Raw genomic sequence first — 17,593 nt, 5'->3', positions numbered from 1 at the left:
CCCGGGCTAAAATCTTCACAAAACTGGATGCCTCGAAGGGTTTTTGGCAGATCCAACTGGATCAGTCCAGCCAAAAGCTGTGCACCTTCAACACCCCTTTCTGTAGGTTCTGCTATAACAGAATGCCATTTGGCATCATCTCGGCATCCGAGGTCTTTCACAGGATCATGGAGCAGATGATGGAGGGCATCGAAGGGGTGCGCGTCTACGTGGACGATGTCATCATCTGGCCAACCACACCACAGGAGCACATCAATCGTCTCCAGCGCGTCTTTGCGCGCATACTGGAAAACAGCCTGCGCCTCAACCGAGCCAAGTGTTCTTTCGGCCAAACCGAGCTGAAGTTCCTGGGGGACCACATTTCCCGGTCAGGGGTCCGTCCGGATGCAGACAAGGTCAGCGCCATTACAGCCATGCCGCAGCCGGCAGACAAGAAAGCAGTGCTACGCTTCCTAGCCATGGTCAACTTCCTGGGGAAGTTCATTCCCAACCTTGCCTCCCACACGATGGCTCTGCGCCACCTCGTCAAGAAGTCCACGGAGTTCCAGTGGCTACACACACACCAGAAGGAATGGGAGGAGCTCAAAATTAAGCTCCCCCCAGCCCCGGTATTGGCGTTTTTCGATACATCTCGTGACACTAAAATTTCGACTGATGCCAGCCAGTCCGGCATTGGGGCGGTACTCCTACAGCGGGATGACACTGCGTCATGGGCCCCGGTCGCCTATGCCTCGCGGGCCATGACCCCCACAGAACAGCGCTACGCGCAGATCGAAAAGGAGTGCCTGGGTTTGCGGACCGGAATAGACAAGTTCCATGACTACGTGTATGGTCTCCCCCAGTTTACCGTTGAGACTGACCATCGCCCCCTGGTCAGCATCATAAATAAGGACCTGAACGAGATGACCCCTCGCCTCCAGCGCATCCTACTTAAACTCAGGAGGTATGACTTCCAACTGGTCTACACCCCGGGAAAGGACCTTATCATTGCGGATGCCAGTTGACGACTCCAGTCTGGCCCGTATTCGCCGGGAAACTGCGGCCGACCCCCTTCTACAACAGGTGATGCGCTACATGATGGGTGGGTGGCTCAAAGGACAGTGCCCGCAGTTCTACAATGTCCGAGATGACTTGGCCGTCATTGATGGTGTCCTTCTAAAGCTGGACCGGATTGTGATTCCACACAGCATGCACAAGCTGGTCCTCGACCAACTACACGAAGGCCATCTGGGGGTCGAGAAGTGCAGACGGAGGACCCGAGAGGCGGTATACTGGCCGGGCATCAGTGATGACATTGCCAATATGGTGCTCAACTGCCCCACCTGCCAAAGGTTTCAACCGGCGCAGCCTCCTGAGACGCTTCAGCCCCATGAGCTAGTAACGTCCCCCTGGGCGAAGGTGGGTGTGGACCTTTTTCACGCACTTGACAGGGACTATGTAATCGTCTTTGATTACTTTTCCAACTATCCAGAGGTCATACGCCTGCACGATTTAACATCGTCCGCTGTCATAAGGGCCTGCAAAGACACCTTCGCTCGCCACGGCATTCCGATTACTGTCATGTCAGACAATAGGCCCTGTTTTGCCAAGCAGGAATGGTCGTCCTTTGCTGCTTCATATGGCTTCACACACGTGACGTCCAGCCCTCTGCATCCCCAGTCCAATGGAAAGGTGGAAAAGGGCATTCACATCGTCTAGCGGCTCCTCTGCAAGGCTGCTGCTGCCAGATCGGATTTCTGCCTAGCCCTGCTGGCCTATCGCTCGGCCCCACTAGCCACTGGCCTCTCACCAGCCCAGCTGTTGATGGGTCGCGCCCTCAGGACCACTGTGCCATCCATTCTGGTCCCCACAACCAACCATGCTCCGGTACCACACAGAATGCAACAGCAGCGCGTTCGCCAGAAGATGGCATATGACACACGGGCAACTGATCTTCCCGCCATGGCGCCTGGAGATGACGTCCGCATCCACCTACCAGAAGGTGGCTGGTCAGCACCTGCCGAAGTTCTCCGACTCATGGCTCCCCGCTCGTTCCTGGTTCGCATGCCTGATGGCTCCATTCGTAGGCGCAATCGCCGGGCTCTTCGCCTACTTCCACGCTCGCTACGGGAACTTACACCGACACCGCGCCCTCCTGTTGTTCCTGATATCGACTTTGTGGAGCTTCCTGCCACCATGCCCCTTCCGTCATTGCCCGTGGCCAGGCCCATTCCTCAGCCGGTGGATCCAGACCCACCCTTGAGGCGGTCAACCCGAATTCGGCGCCCACCTACTAGACAGGACTTATGAGCCTGTTTGTACATTGAACTCATAATACCACTGTGTTAATATGTTTCTGTTCTTCCTTGTCGTTACAGGAGTTTGTTTTTGTCGTTCAACATTTCCCCGTTCTTTGTTTATGGTACAACCTCGTTGTTATGTCGCACCCGACATCGCCCCCTTGTATATAGTTTAGCCCCATGTACATGCTGTAGATATTGCACACACACATTCAGCTGCACTCAGTACACATCTCTATTTATAACCACATAGGCACATGTTCTTGTACGAAAGGGGGGATGTCATGATATTCAGGTAAACATCATAGCACATGCATACTGATGGACAGATCAACGGACCAATCAACACACACACAACACCACAGCTAATCACAGGCAAGAGCATACACAGTACAAAACAGGGAACACGACACTTCCTGAGCATTCCAGCAGGAGACAGCTCAGGGCACAGAGGTCATAGCAAGCCACTCAGACATCCACCATGTGCTGAGTGCCACTACAAGATAGTATTAGGAATAGGTCCACAGATTCTAGGGTTATGATCGAACCTCAGTAACCAGTTTACCACTGTAAATAAATGTTAGCAATAAAACTGAGTTGTACCATTCGCAACCGTGTTGGTACGTCTGTGTGGCAGAGTATCCAACACATCAACCACGAGTGGTCAAGGGCTGTGAATCTAACTTCAAATGCTATATTCCACCAGCTGCACCACCAGTCTCAGATACTGCTCAACGCACCACACCCCATCGCACCTACCTACAATATATGTCAATCAAGATTCTTAGCTCACATTCACAGCAGCATGAACCCTCTTCTCAGAGCTCGCACACACTGCCAGCTATTTAAGCGTGACAATCACATCATCCAAATGCTTTGCACAATACCCACTGGTATCATTTTCTCTTCCTCTTGCAGGAAAAAGTGGAGGCGGTGGAAACAGTGCTGGCTGACATTGCAGCAGCCATTGCTGTCGCTGCGATTTGCAGCTTGCAAATTATGTTTCCCCACTCCCTGCACCACAATCATACCCTTGAGTTTTTCTTCTTCCTGATACCCAAGCATATCCTAGCAAGGCAGTGGAAGAATAATAAGGAGAACAAGTCACGAATGATAAAGAAATACTGTCACTTGATTTAAAACTTGCAGGTACCAGCTCAGATGCTGACACTTGAGAGAAAAACAAGAAGCAGGACCTGCACGTGGTGAGACATCACGTGAGTTGCCTGCAGCTAGGCTGGGAGACAAGCGTCGCACAGTTGCTAGGGGGAGATGGCAGGTGAGTTCTGTTTCAGTAAACTCAGGTGAGCACTTCAATGGTGCAGACTACAAAAAAAAGCCGTTGGAAATGCACAATTAAACATTTAGTGCATTGGCAGGTCTGCTAGGACGTTTGTTTGCACATGAAGGCAGAGGGCTTTACTCAGAGCTTTACCAAGCCTTTTCCCATGGAGGTGGTGGACACACACTGGCGGATCTAACCATGATGCAGCTGACGCCTCAGCTACCACTGCAGCACGAGTATCAGCTATTCAACGTCGGAGTGGTGCAGGGGACGCTCAGGCTGAAGTTATGCTGCCATGCAAACTCAGATGCTGCCATGTGGCTGCAGCTACCAGTGCTCAAGGAAACTTGCAGGGCGTCACAGCAGTCCAGCAATCTGTCCTCCAACAGATAACTAGGATTGCTGAGGTGTTGTCAACTTGGATGAGTAGCAATGACTTTGAGGTGCATTAACTTGCTGTCCTCTTTCAAGATGAAAGCTTTTGTCCTCCTACGTCTGCCACTCTGCCAGTGTCCTTCGTGATGCTTCTCAGCCCAAAGGTTTATTTGAAATAAACCAGAGCAACTGCCGAAACCTTGAAGTCAGAACAAAGTCTTGCAGCACTTGCCACACCGCCCCCTCTAGCCATTAGCGACGTTAAAGAACTTTAGAAAGTACCAAACACTTATCTGATTGTAGCAACAGACAGTAAAAATCTATCAGTAGCAGATGATGTCTTTACACAGCACTGACGATGGTGGAGTGATCCTTCCTGCATATAGCCTGTGTGCATATATAACTGTGCAGGATTAAGAGATGCCATTCGTTGGAAGCTGAGCTCCAAAAGCTGCTGGTGTCAAAATCATCTTTACATGATGATCGATGCCATGTACACGTCTGGTCAACATTCGTTATGCACTGTAGTGCCTTTAGCAGTATTGAGCCTTGCATGATTCTGGACCTTTAAGAACACACAGTACCCAAAAAGCATCATTAAAGATCCAAATGTTATGCTTTTCTTTTCTAGTCCTTGGTTCCAACAGAGCTGAAATTAAATCATCAGGATTTACTTGTGATTTTCAAAATTATTTTGTCCCTGTGTATTTTTTGCATTTGTTATTCTGTTTTAATAAAGGCAGGGTTCGCCTACTTAAGGATGAAACTTCTTTTTCACTTCTTGAATGCAGCTTCCAGCATTCCAAGCTCACTACTGACAGGCAGGCACACTTTAAAATGCTATCAATGTATCATAAAGCCAGCTTTAGAAGACCACACCCAAGTCCAAATCATCTCCATACACTGTGTACAATAAAAAGAACAGCTACACACTGAGAACAGCTATCTGTGTCGATTCTCATGAATGAGGGCCAAATTTATACTAATATTTGGTTAGGGAGGCTACCAACTGAGGTAAACTCATGGTAAGACTCACTCCCACTGCAGCTTAGGTTGAAGAGCCTCAGGTGGGTTTGCCTTAGGATCCTTACAGCTAACCAAGTGTGATGTTCATTTCTTCAATGGACCACACTCAACCACAGATGTCAGTGGTGAAAGAAAATGTGCTTCATTCACTCCATGCCTGTCATAACATGCTCTTATTGAATTGCACCATAGCCAGCTGTTACTGTATACAACTGATCATCAAATATACTGATATTTACTATATTCTGTAGCTGCAGGAATGCAGGCAGATGTCTACATGTCATGTTCTGGATTATCTTTCTCTTCCCTATTGAACAAAGGTTTTATATCAGAACATAGAATATTACAGCGCAGTACAGGCCCTTCGGCCCTCGATGTTGCGCCGACCTGTGAAACCACTCTAAAGCCCATCTACACTATTCCCTTATCGTCCATATGTCTATCCAATGACCATTTGAATGCCCTTAGTGTTGGCGAGTCCACTACTGTTGCAGGCAGGGCATTCCTGCTCCTTTCCAAGTCCAGGGCACACTTTGCATATTTAAAATTGATTGACTTTTGACATCTTGCATTGGCCCCAGTGCATACCAATCAGGTCCTAATGTCTGATCTGCTTGAGGTCTGCTCATTGTTTGTTCCAGGCCAAATTCCTTTCTATAGTTGCAGTAACACCTTTTCCTACTTCAATTGTAATTTGTAAAAATCAATGGACAATATTTAACTCCACCATACCTTCATCCTCCACAACTGGGTTGGCCCTTCATCATGTTCTATATTCTCTTCAACCACTTAGTGTGTTTATAAAACCATTATCATTTAATTTTAGATTAGGTGCTTGAGTTTTTCTTTCCATAATCTCTTTTAACCTACTTGATCTTTCCCCATGATTATCTTCAGGAGTGCTACCTCAAATTTTATCATCATACAAATCATAGAATCCCTACAGTGCAGAAGAGACCATTCAGCTCATCGACTCTGCACCGACCCTCAAAAAGAGCTATTTACCCAGGTCCACCCGCCCCCCCCCCCCGCCATCCTCTGCCCTATCCCTGTCACCTAACAAGCACATTGAGGGACAATTTAGCATGGCCAATCCACCTAACTTGCACATCTTTGGACCATGGGAGGAAACTGGAGCACCCGAAGGAAACCCACGCATATATGGGGAGAACATTTAAACTCCACGCAGTCACCCAAGGCCGGAATCGAACAAAGGTCCTTGGAACTGCAAGGCAGCAGTTCTAACCACTGTGTGGCTGTGTCCCCATTTTCAGTTTCAGTCTAATTCTAATCCATCTATTACTGGAATTTTATTCTTTGGTGCACATTCTTTTTACCTCAAGGAATAAATCTATACATTGCAATGCATAATATTGATCCATCAATCTGCTTGGTATCTTTTCTGTCCAGTTAATTCAGGTATTTCCCTTTGTTGCACAGGTCCATTTGTGAGTTTTTTTGTGGATGCATGTGGATGTCGCACAACAGCAGTTTTTGGAGGGATAATAACCACACTGGGCTGGGCGATGAGTGCATATGCAACAAGTGTTTACTATCTCTTTATTTCATTTGGAGTAGTAGCCGGTGAGTGCATTTTAAGCATTTGACCTATGATTTTTCATAATCATTGTTATAATAATACACACGTTAATTTAACCATCTCCAATTATGGACTAGCTGGTGGTTGAATGAAAGTTCTTTATACTGTCATGTTGGATCTTGCTTGCTATACCTGTACTAAAAATACTTATGATCCTGTTTGAATGTGGTCCTTTCCTGACACAGAAATATTTGTTTCAAATCAGTGTCAAATGGAGTCCAATCCGGATAAGTATGAGATGATGCACTTGGGCAGGAAAAGAAATCCTGGGAATACGTGATGAATGGCAGGACCCTGGGAAACACCGAGGATCAGCAGGAATTTGGTGTGCATGTACACCGGTCCCTTAAGGTAGCAGGGCAGGTGGATAAAGTGGTTAAGAAGGCATATGGAATATTTGCCTTTATTAGCTAAGGCATAGCGTTTAAGAGCAGGGAGTTTATGTTGGAACTGTATAAAACATTGTTTAGGCCTCAACAGTTCTGGAATCCACATTATAGGAGGGATGTGATAGCACTGTAAAGGGTGCAGAAGAGATTTACTAGCATGTTGCCTGGGCTGAAGAGTTTGTTATGAAGAGAGATTAGATAGACAGGGGTTGTTTTCCTTGGAGCAGAGAAGACTGAGGGGGACACGATTGAGATGTATAAAATTATGAAGGGCATAGATAGAGTAGATAGGAAGGAATGTTTGCCCTTGGTGGAGAGATCAATGACCAGGGGGCATAGATTTAAGTTAAGGGGCAGGTGATTTAGAGGAAATGTGAGGAAAAATGATTTCATCCAGAGGGTGGTGGGAGTCTGGAACTCACTGTCTGAAAAGGAGGTGGAGGCAGAGACCCTCATAACATTTAAGAAATATTTAGAAGTGCACTTGTGATACCAAGGTATACAAGGCCAAGTGCAGGAATATAGGATTGGAATAGTTAGGTGGTTGTTTTTGACCGGCATAGACATGATGGACCGAAGACCCTTTTCTGTGCTGTAGATGTGGGGGATGTCAATAGGATTGACCATCCTGACTGAACAAATGGACTGGGCCCATGAAGATTTGGTGGCAGAGGGATAGGGGGAGGGAGGTGGAAAAAAGGGAAGATGGACAGATCAAAATGTTTTTAAAAAATAATAAGTATTTTATGCTCTTTCATCGTGTTTTTTTAAGTTTACACTAACAACAATGATCATGTTCAGAAGATTCCATTTGAAAGAACCCCAATAGATTTTTTCTGTATAACTAAAATATATTTTCTTCACTGTGATCAGGAATTGGCAACGGTTTGGCATATCTGCCTAACATAGTCATGGTGGGACAATATTTTCAAAAGCGCCGAGCACTGGCACAGGGAATAAGCACAACCGGCACTGGGTTTGGAGCTTGCCTTGTAACAATTTTACTTAAAACTCTCTCTGCTGAGTATGGATGGAGAGGTACAATGTTGATTCATGGAGCAGTGAATTTAAACCTGTGTGTCTGTGGCGCCCTGTTAAGACCACTTTCACCCGACAAAGGATTTGTACCAGACTTATGTGACATGCAGAGCTGCAACAGGAAGCCTTCTGAGAGTGATCACCCAGCACTTGCAATTGAAAATCAAAATGCTGGAACAAGGAAGACCGAAAACAAGGCAGAGGGTTGTAAAGAAAATTCGAACAGAGACTGTGTGAGAAGTGCATCGGAAACTAAATGGAAATATAAAGATACTGAAGGCATCATCTTGAAGAACATTTATGCAATACGCCTCTTTAAAACACTTCGCCAATGTGCAAACTCTGTGAGGCTAGGGTTTCACTTTTGGTATTCAAGCTACTTTGGAGGTGAATCCCTATTCCAAAATAAGGTTTTTGTAGCATTCCTTTTCTGGGCTTTATTTGCTTACTGTAGTTTTGTTATACCTTTTATTCATCTGCCAGAGATTGTAAAACAGTATGGTTTATCCTCAGAAAATGACAAGCTTCCCCTAACCTCAATCATCGCTATATTCCATATTTTCGGAAAAGTCATCCTGGGTATAATCTGCGACTTCCCATTTGTCAGTGCCTGGAATGTTTTACTCCTGTCTAACTTTTGTCTTGGCATTTGCATTTTGTTAATTCCACTCATGCACACATTTATCAATCTGGCCATTGTCTGTGCCATGATTGGGTTTGCCAGTGGGTATTTTTCAGTCATGCCCTGTGTGACTGAAGATTTGGTCGGACTAAGCAATCTTGCCAATGCTTATGGTATTACCATCTGCGCCAATGGAGTATCTGCTTTGCTGGGACCACCGTTTGCAGGTAAACATTGGAACAGTTTCATATCATTAATAGTAGCTTAGTTATGCAATGCAGTCCATTACCAATAAAGTACACAATAGCCAAGTGTTCTATCAATGTGAATGTTCCCTCAAGATGTTTCATGTTCATATTGCACTCCAGCCATTGATATAAGCTAAAGGAAACATTTTGCTCACCAAAGCATGAGTCTATGTGATTTGTTTTCCACCTTTCATTAGATTACTGTATCATTGGCTCCTATCTGGCAGCACTTTGATGGAAATAATTCTCATGCTTGGGCCAGCGTGGTGCCGCAGTGGTTAGCACTGCTGCATCACTGCTCCGAGGACCCGGCTTCGATCCCGGCCCTGGGTCACTCTCCGTGTGGAGTTTGCGCATTCACCCCGTGTTTGCGTGGATCTCACCCCCCACAATCCAAAAAGATGTGCAGGGTAGGTGGATTGGCCACGCTACATTGCCCCTTAATTGGAAAAAAAGAATTGGGTACTCTAAATTTTTTTTTTTAAATTCTCATGCTTTTGTTCAAATCCCTAAATCACCTCACTCCCTCTCCACTGTGCAACCTCCTCCAGCTGTCCAACCCTCCAAGATGTTACAACCAGGGGCTACGGCGACAGAATCAATCCAGTCTGGTTTTAGGACCCTAAAAGAAGTAGCTACGGAGGTAGTGGATGCATTGGCTGCAAGTTTCCAAATTCCTTGGATTCTGGCTAAATACTGGAGGATTGGAAAACTGCTAATCTGACATACCTATTCAAAATAGTGAGAGAGGCAAAAAGTGGATAAGTATAGATGTGTTTCCAATAACTCGTCCTTTTTCTAAAACTTATCCAAAAATGGTAACAGAAGGTCCAATCCAACATTGTAATTCAGAGCATCCACTTTCCACTCTGAAAATACTTTACATTTTATCTTACTTTTGGATGGTAATGGTAGTGCTAATGCCATACCTTGCTTCTTTCAGGGTATGGAAGTAACCCGGGTCCACATTTAAACTTCAACTTTCCATTGCTGATATGGTCCGGAGTCAGAAACAAATTGGTGGATAATCAACACTTGCAATTTTGCACTGTCTTTCCGCCATTCCATAACATAAATTGTCAGCAACAGTACAGTTGTTTTCCTGAGAATTGAGAAAAAAAGGCTTCATATACAGCAGTCAATCACCAAGCTTAAAGTCCATCGTCTGCTCCCATTTATTGCTCTCAATCAGGGGCTATGGTGGAAGAATCAATCCAGTCTGGTCTTTTAAGTTCAAGCTGATTTATTGTGAGACACTTCCTCGTAGCTACTGACCCACAAGAAGCTCTCACACCAAAGTGTTGTATTTATAGGATAATCAATGTCATATGTTTGACAAGGTGATTGCCATACACAGTGTTTAATAGTACATTGACACAAAATTTTGGCTCTCCTCCAATCCTCCGCTCCTCTCTTGTGCATTTCCAATTTCCATCACTCCACTATTATTGGTCGTGCCTTCAGCTCCCTGGACCATAAGCTTTGAAATTCCCTCCCTAGATCTTTCTGGTTCTTAACCTCTCTCATCTCCTTTAACTGGCCTCTTAAAACCAATCACTTTAACTAAGCTTTTGGTGAACCGTGTCCTGATTAGCTCTTTATGTGCCTGAATGTCATATTTTGTCTGATAATACTCCCCGAAGCACCTTAGGATCTTTGACGATTTAAAGGCACTATAGTAATGTAAATCCTTATTGTAGCAGCGGAATGATCAATTTGCAGCAGTGGGTGGAATAGGAAACTAGATCACCTGCTTTTCCATTCATTCAAACAATAGTGCTCAGTTCAATGAGACAGAAAGATGAAAAATTACTTTCAAACAAGATGGGTGTGTGTATTAATAATTGTTAATATAATAAAAGCATATTTATTATGCAAGGGTCGTTGTGGTCTCTTGCTGGTTGAACTGCTTGTTAATGATTAAATTTGGATGATATTCCAGACAGTTAGATACCCCAAACGCAGCAGTGGTCTCTGCTTTCCTCACAAGTCCTGTTAATTCATTACTCCTGTGGACACTGGGTTTGCACTGAGTGCTGAATTTGGTGCATTTGAGTGCGATAGTGAGAGTTTGGTGACCGAGGGAGTATAAGGCTTCATTTTTATCTAAAGTTTAGTCTTTCCTTTATTTAGTTAATTAACTTAAAAGTTGCTGTTTGGTTTAGAAGAAGTTGAATTTTCAATAAGCTTTAAACCGGCTTCTACTTGTAGGCACTTGCAGCTGGAGCTTGTTAATTAGTTAATTGGATTAGGCCAGGTTTTCAGAGGCTAGATTCACAGTATAAAAGTGATCCCCGACAGTGCAGACTTTGTTTGCACTGAGTGCTGAATTTGGTGCATTTGAGTGCGATAGTGAGAGTTTGATGACTGAGGGAGTGCTGAATTTGGTGCATTTGAGTGCAATAGTGAGAGTTTGATGACTGAGGGAGTGCTGAATTTGGTGCATTTGAGTGCGATAGTGAGAGTTTGGTGACCGAGGGAGTTAGGTGAGGAGGGAGTAAGGCGCTCCTTTCATTTTGTTTCCGACATTTCCGCAAAGAGTGAGAAGAGAGCCAGGAGTTTACAGAAAGTGTAGCTGACTGGGAGCAGGGTCGGAGGGCGGAGTTCTAGTTAGTCCACAGGGCAGCTATATTCTGTCAGGTAAGAGGGGATGGAGGCTAGGCCGGTTACATGCTCCTCCTGTAGGATGTGGGTGGTGAGGGATACCACCGGTGTCCCCACTGACTATACCTGCGGGAAGTGCACCCAACTTCAGCTCCTCAAAGACCGTGTAAGGGAACTGGAGCTGAAGCTGGATGAACTTCGGATCATCTGGGAGGCAGAGGGGGTGATTGAGAAGAGTTACAAGGAGGTAACCACACCCAAGGTACAGGACACGAATAGCTGGGTTACAGTCAGGGGGAAAAAAACAAACAGGCAGAAAGTGCAGGGATCCCTCGTGGCCGTTCCCCTTCAAAACAAGTATACCGTTTTGGATGCTGTTGGGGGGGATGACCTACCGGGGGAAGGCCCTAGCGGCCAGGTCTCTGGCACTGAATCTGGCTCTGGGGCTCAGAAGGGAAGGGGGGAGAATAGAAAAGCAATAGTTGTAGGAGATTCAATGGTTAGGGGAATAGATAGGAGATTCTGTGGTCGCGAGCGAGACTCCCGGAAGGTATGTTGCCTCCCGGGTGCCAGGGCCAGGGAGTCTTCGGATGTCTCGGATCGTGTCTTCAGGATCCTTAAGGGGGAGGGGGAGCAGCCAGAAGTCGTGGTGCACATTGGTACCAACGACATAGGTAGGAAAAGGGGTGTGGAGGTAATAAACAAGTTTAGGGAGTTAGGCTGGAAGTTAAAAGCCAGGACAGACAGAGTTGTCATCTCTGGTTTGTTGCCGGTGCCACGTGATAGCGAGGCTAGGAATAGGGAGAGAGTGCAGTTGAACACGTGGCTGCAGGAATGGTGTAGGAGGGAGGGCTTCAGGTATTTGGATAATTGGAGCGCATTCTGGGGAAGGTGGGACCTGTACAAGCAGGACGGGTTGCATCTGAACCAGAGGGGCACCAATATCCTGGGAGGGAGGTTCTCTAGTACTCTTCGGGAGGGTTTAAACTAATTTGGCAGGGGAATGGGAACCGGATTTGTAGTCCAGCAACTAAGGTAGCCGATATTCGGGTCGCCAAAGCGTGTAATGAGGCAGTGGGGAAGGGAACACTGACAAAGGAGAGTACTTGCAGGCACGGAGAGGGGTTGAAGTGTGTATACTTCAACGCAAGAAGCATCAGGAATAAGGTGGGTGAACTTAAGGCATGGATCGGTACTTGGGACTACGATGTGGTGGCCATCACGGAAACTTGGATAGAAGAGGGGCAGAAATGGTTGTTGGAGGTCCCTGGTTATAGATGTTTCAATAAGATTAGGGAGGGTGGCATTATTAATTAGAGATAGTATAACAGCTGCAGAAAGGCAGTTCGAGGAGTATCAGCCTACTGAGGTAGTATGGGTTGAAGTCAGAAATAGGAAAGGAGCAGTCACCTTGTTAGGAGTTTTCTATAGGCCCCCCAATAGTAGCAGAGATGTGGAGGAACAGATTGGGAAACAGATTTTGGAAAGGTGCATAAGTCATAGGGTAGTAGTCATGGGCGACTTTAACTTCCCAAATATTGAGTGGAAACTCTTTAGATCAAATAGTTTGGATGGGGTGGTGTTTGTGCAGTGTGTCCAGGAAGCTTTTCTAACGCAGTATGTAGATTGTCCGACCAGAGGAGGGGCAATATTGGATTTAGTACTGGGTAATGAGCCAGGGCAAGTGATAGATTTGTTAGTGGGGGAGCATTTTGGAGATAGTGACCACAATTCTGTGACTTTCACTTTAGTAATGGAGAGGGATAGGTACGTGCAACAGGGCAAGGTTTACAATTGGGGGAAGGGTAAATACGATGTTGTCAGACAAGAATTGAAGTGCATAAGTTGGGAACATAGGCTGGCAGGGAAGGACACAAGTGAAATGTGGAACTTGTTCAAGGAACAGGTGCTACGTGTCCTTGATATGTATGTCCCTGTCAGGCAGGGAAGAGATGGTCGAGTGAGGGAACCATGGTTGACAAGAGAGGTTGAATGTCTTGTTAAGAGGAAAAAGGTGACTTATGTAAGGCTGAGGAAACAAGGTTCAGACAGGGCATTGGAGGGATACAAGATAGCCAGGAGGGAACTGAAGAAAGGGATTGGGAGAGCTAAGAGAGGGCATGAACAATCTTTGGCGGGTAGGATCAAGGAAAACCCCAAGGCCTTTTACACATATGTGAGAAATATGAGAATGACTAGAGCGAGGGTAGGTCCGATCAAGGACAGTAGCGGGAGATTGTGTATTGAGTCTGAAGAGATAGGAGACGTCTTGAACGAGTACTTTTCTTCTGTATTTACAAATGAGAGGGGCGATATTGTTGGAGAGGACAGTGTGAAACAGATTGGTAAGCTCGAGGAAATACTTGTTAGGAAGGAAGATGTGTTGGGCATTTTGAAAAACTTGAGGATAGACAAGTCCCCCGGGCCTGACGGGATATATCCAAGGATTCTATGGGAAGCAAGAGATGAAATTGCAGAGCCGTTGGCAATGATCTTTTCGTCCTCACTGTCAACAGGGGTGGTACAAGGGGATTGGAGAGTGGCGAATGTCGTGCCCCTGTTCAAAAAAGGGACGAGGGATAACCCTGGGAATTACAGGCCAGTTAGTCTTACTTCGGTGGTAGGCAAAATAATGGAAAGGGTACTGAAGGATAGGATTTCTGAGCATCTGGAAAGACACTGCTTGATTAGGGATAGTCAGCACGGATTTGTGAGGGGTAGGTCTTGCCTTACAAACCTTATTGAATTCTTTGAGGAGGTGACCAAGCATGTGGATGAAGGTAAAGCAGTGGATGTAGTGTACATGGATTTTAGTAAGGCATTTGATGAAGTTCCCCATGGTAGGCTTATGCAGAAAGTAAGGAGGCATGGGATAGTGGGAAATTTGGCCAGTTGGATAACGAACTGGCTAACCGATAGAAGTCAGAGAGTGGTGGTGGATGGCAAATATTCAGCCTGGATCCCTGTTACCAGTGGCGTACCGCAGGGATCAGTTCTGGGTCCTCTGCTGTTTGTGATTTTCATCAATAACTTGGATGAGGGAGTTGAAGGGTGGTTCAGTAAATTTGCAGACGATACGAAGATTGGTGGAGTTGTGGATAGTAAGGAGGGCTGTTGTCGGCTTCAAAGAGACATAGATAGGATGCAGAGCTGGGCTGAGAAGTGGCAGATGGAGTTTAACCCTGAAAAGTGTGAGATTGTCCATTTTGGAAGGACAAATATGAATGCGGAATACAGGGTTAACGGTAGAGTTCTTGGCAATGTGGAGGAGCAGAGAGATCTTGGGGTCTATGTTCATACATCTTTGAAAGTTGCCACTCAAGTGGATAGAGCTGTGAAGAAGGCCTATGGTGTGCTCGCGTTCATTAACAGAGGGATTGAATTTAAGAGCCGTGAGGTGATGATGCAGCTGTACAAAACTTTGGTAAGGCCACATTTGGAGTACTGTGTACAGTTCTGGTCGCCTCATTTTAGGAAGGATGTGGAAGCTTTGGAAAAGGTGCAAAGAAGATTTACCAGGATGTTGCCTGGAATGGAGAGTAGGTCTTACGAGGAAAGGTTGAGGGTGCTAGGCCTTTTCTCATTAGAACGGAGAAGGATGAGGGGCGACTTGATAGAGGTTTATAAGATGATCAGGGGAATAGATAGAGTAGACAGTCAGAGACTTTTTCCCCGGGTGGAACATACCATTACAAGGGGACATAAATTTAAAGTGAAAGGTGGAAGATATAGGAGGGATATCAGAGGTAGGTTCTTTACCCAGAGAGTAGTGGGGGCATGGAATGCACTGCCTGTGGAAGTAGTTGAGTCGGAAACATTAGGGACCTTCAAGCAGCTATTGGATAGGTACATGGATTACGGTTAAATGATATAGTGTAGATTTATTTGTTCTCAAGGGCAGCACGGTAGCATTGTGGATAGCACAATTGCTTCACAGCTCCAGGGTCCCAGGTTCGATTCCGGCTTGGGTCACTGTTTGTGCGGAGTCTGCACGTCCTCCCTGTGTCTGCGTGGGTTTCCTCCGGGTGCTCCGGTTTCCTCCCACAATCCAAAGATGTGCGGGTTAGGTGAATTGGCCAATGATAAATTGCCCTTAATGTCCAAATTGCCCTTGGTGTTGGGTGGAGGTGTTGAGTTTGGGTAGGGTGCTCTTTCCAAGAGCCGGTGCAGACTCAAAAGGCCGAATGGCCTCCTTCTGCACTGTAAATTCAATGATAATCTATGATTAATCTAGGACAAAGGTTCGGCACAACATCGTGGGCCGAAGGGCCTGTTCTGTGCTGTATTTTCTATGTTCTATGTTCTATGTCACTGAACTGCATTGGCTCCCAATCCGGCAACATCCCTGGGTGGAATCCCCCCTGCCCCCGCTGGCGGCTGAATTGAGATGTTATTGAGACAGCCAGCTCACACACAATGTTGAAAATATTCGACGCCATGTTAAAAACAACTTTTTGGTTTGCAAAATTAGTCCTGTTGTTTCAATATTTTCTATTCTGAATATAACAGAAAAACACATCAGAAAAGAAAAGCTTTGGTTTGATGTAAAGTCTTCGCTAAGTTATTGGTATTGCTTGTTGCAGAAAGAAAACATTAAATGCAACAGTTCTTCTCTGGCATTTCTCATCTGGGAATAAAGCAATTGGAAATCCCTCCATTGGTTGCTTTTTCCCAGAAGTATTCATTTTGATTCAGGGATACCCCACTCTTGCAGCTGCCTGCTCTTTTTGCTGATACAGTCATGGAGGAGGTTCTGCAATGAGAATAGTAGGCATCCAAGCATACAATGATACAATAACCATTCATGTGTTACGATGTTTTTTAACATGTGCAGTAACCACCAAGCCAGGCAATAGCCTCTGCAGTGGCCAATTGGAGCTCTCTGAACCCTCCGCTAAAGGTTATCAGAGGGTAGTTTTTAGTGATGTGAGCCATTGATTGGGGGCACCACAGCTGCAGTCTGGGTTTCCTGCAAGGCCCCACTTGTGCCAATGTGCTGCACAAAGGCCTTGGCCAGTGAGGAAATGGTTGAGGAGAGCCCGATGTTGGTGTGGCAGATTGAAGCCGGGTGGGCGGGCTGTGGGATCTGTGATGATGATGTGGTTTTTAATGGAAGCATATTGTTTCCATTTCTGCTGTCATGGGCCTCTGCCGTTATTATCACAGCTATCGTGATGGGAAGTGAGCAGCTGGTGGATTGGTAAGGTCCTTGTGTAGCAATATCTTTGGTTGATGTAAGCCTTCTCCGGGAGCTTGCTCATTGTAATCTCCCTCCTTAAATGAGGGGTGGGATGTTGCCTAGGACTGGGAGCCAGGAGAGATAATTTTATTAAAAGAAAAATTCCAATCAAGGGCCAATTTGGTATGGCCAATCCACCTACCATGCACATCGTTGGATTGTGGGGGTGAGACCCATGCAGACACAGGGAGAATGTGCAAACTCCACATGGGCAGTGACCCGGGGCTGGGATCAAACCCGGGTCCTCGGTGCTGTGAGGCAGCAGTGCTAACCATTGCGCCACCGTGCCACCCGGGAGCCAGGAGAATTGAGTTGATTGGAGGGTCCCGAATGATACGCATTGTTTTGTTGAGCTGGGTTTCTAAGGACTGGTGTGTGATGAGTTGTACCATACTAATGCACAGTACTTCGCAGTTGTGTAGACAATGGCAAGAGCTGAGGTTCTTCAGCTTTGACCATCTGTAACCTATGGAGAGCCAGCAAGTTTGCTGAGGAAGTTGTTTGTGTTTTGATCTTTGCTGCTGTATTGCTCCGATGATTTTTGTATGTCAGTATTCGTTCGAGGGTAACACCAAGATAAATGGGATACTGTTTGTTATTCACTCTCTTGCCATTCTAGTTGATGTTGAGTTTTCTTTTGGTACGGGCATTGTGCAGGTGGAATACACGTGAGAGTGCTTTGTTGCTGCTGGGTTGAAGGTAGCAAGTCTTGCAGTAGTTGGCCAGCTTTGCAACATCATTGTCTAGTGTTGCCTCTCGTTCAAAAAATGTCCGAGCCTGAGAGACACCCCAGATACCATCAGCATAGATGAAGTTCCGAGATAGGGTTAGAGGCAGCTTGTTGACATAGAGATTGAAGAGGGATGGGGCTAGAACAGATTCCTGGGG

The 17,593-nt window shown here is 46.0% G+C and overlaps 1 protein-coding gene across 1 annotated transcript in view; it reads left to right on the top strand.

Moving 5' to 3' along the window:
* The window catches only part of LOC140389641 (monocarboxylate transporter 14-like), a 61,456-nt gene that overhangs the window by 17,625 nt on the left and 26,238 nt on the right, over positions 1–17,593 (top strand). Inside the window, exons 3-4 of the mRNA XM_072473950.1 lie at positions 6,406–6,549; positions 7,828–8,841. Coding sequence (XP_072330051.1) covers positions 6,406–6,549; positions 7,828–8,841 — 1,158 coding nt within the window. The remainder of the gene's footprint in view (positions 1–6,405; positions 6,550–7,827; positions 8,842–17,593) is intronic.

Source organism: Scyliorhinus torazame, chromosome 14, assembly GCF_047496885.1.
Source record: "Scyliorhinus torazame isolate Kashiwa2021f chromosome 14, sScyTor2.1, whole genome shotgun sequence".
NCBI lineage: Eukaryota > Metazoa > Chordata > Chondrichthyes > Carcharhiniformes > Scyliorhinidae > Scyliorhinus > Scyliorhinus torazame.
The sequence above is the reverse complement of the archived record's forward strand: the minus strand, read 5'-3'. Positions and strand labels throughout refer to the sequence as shown.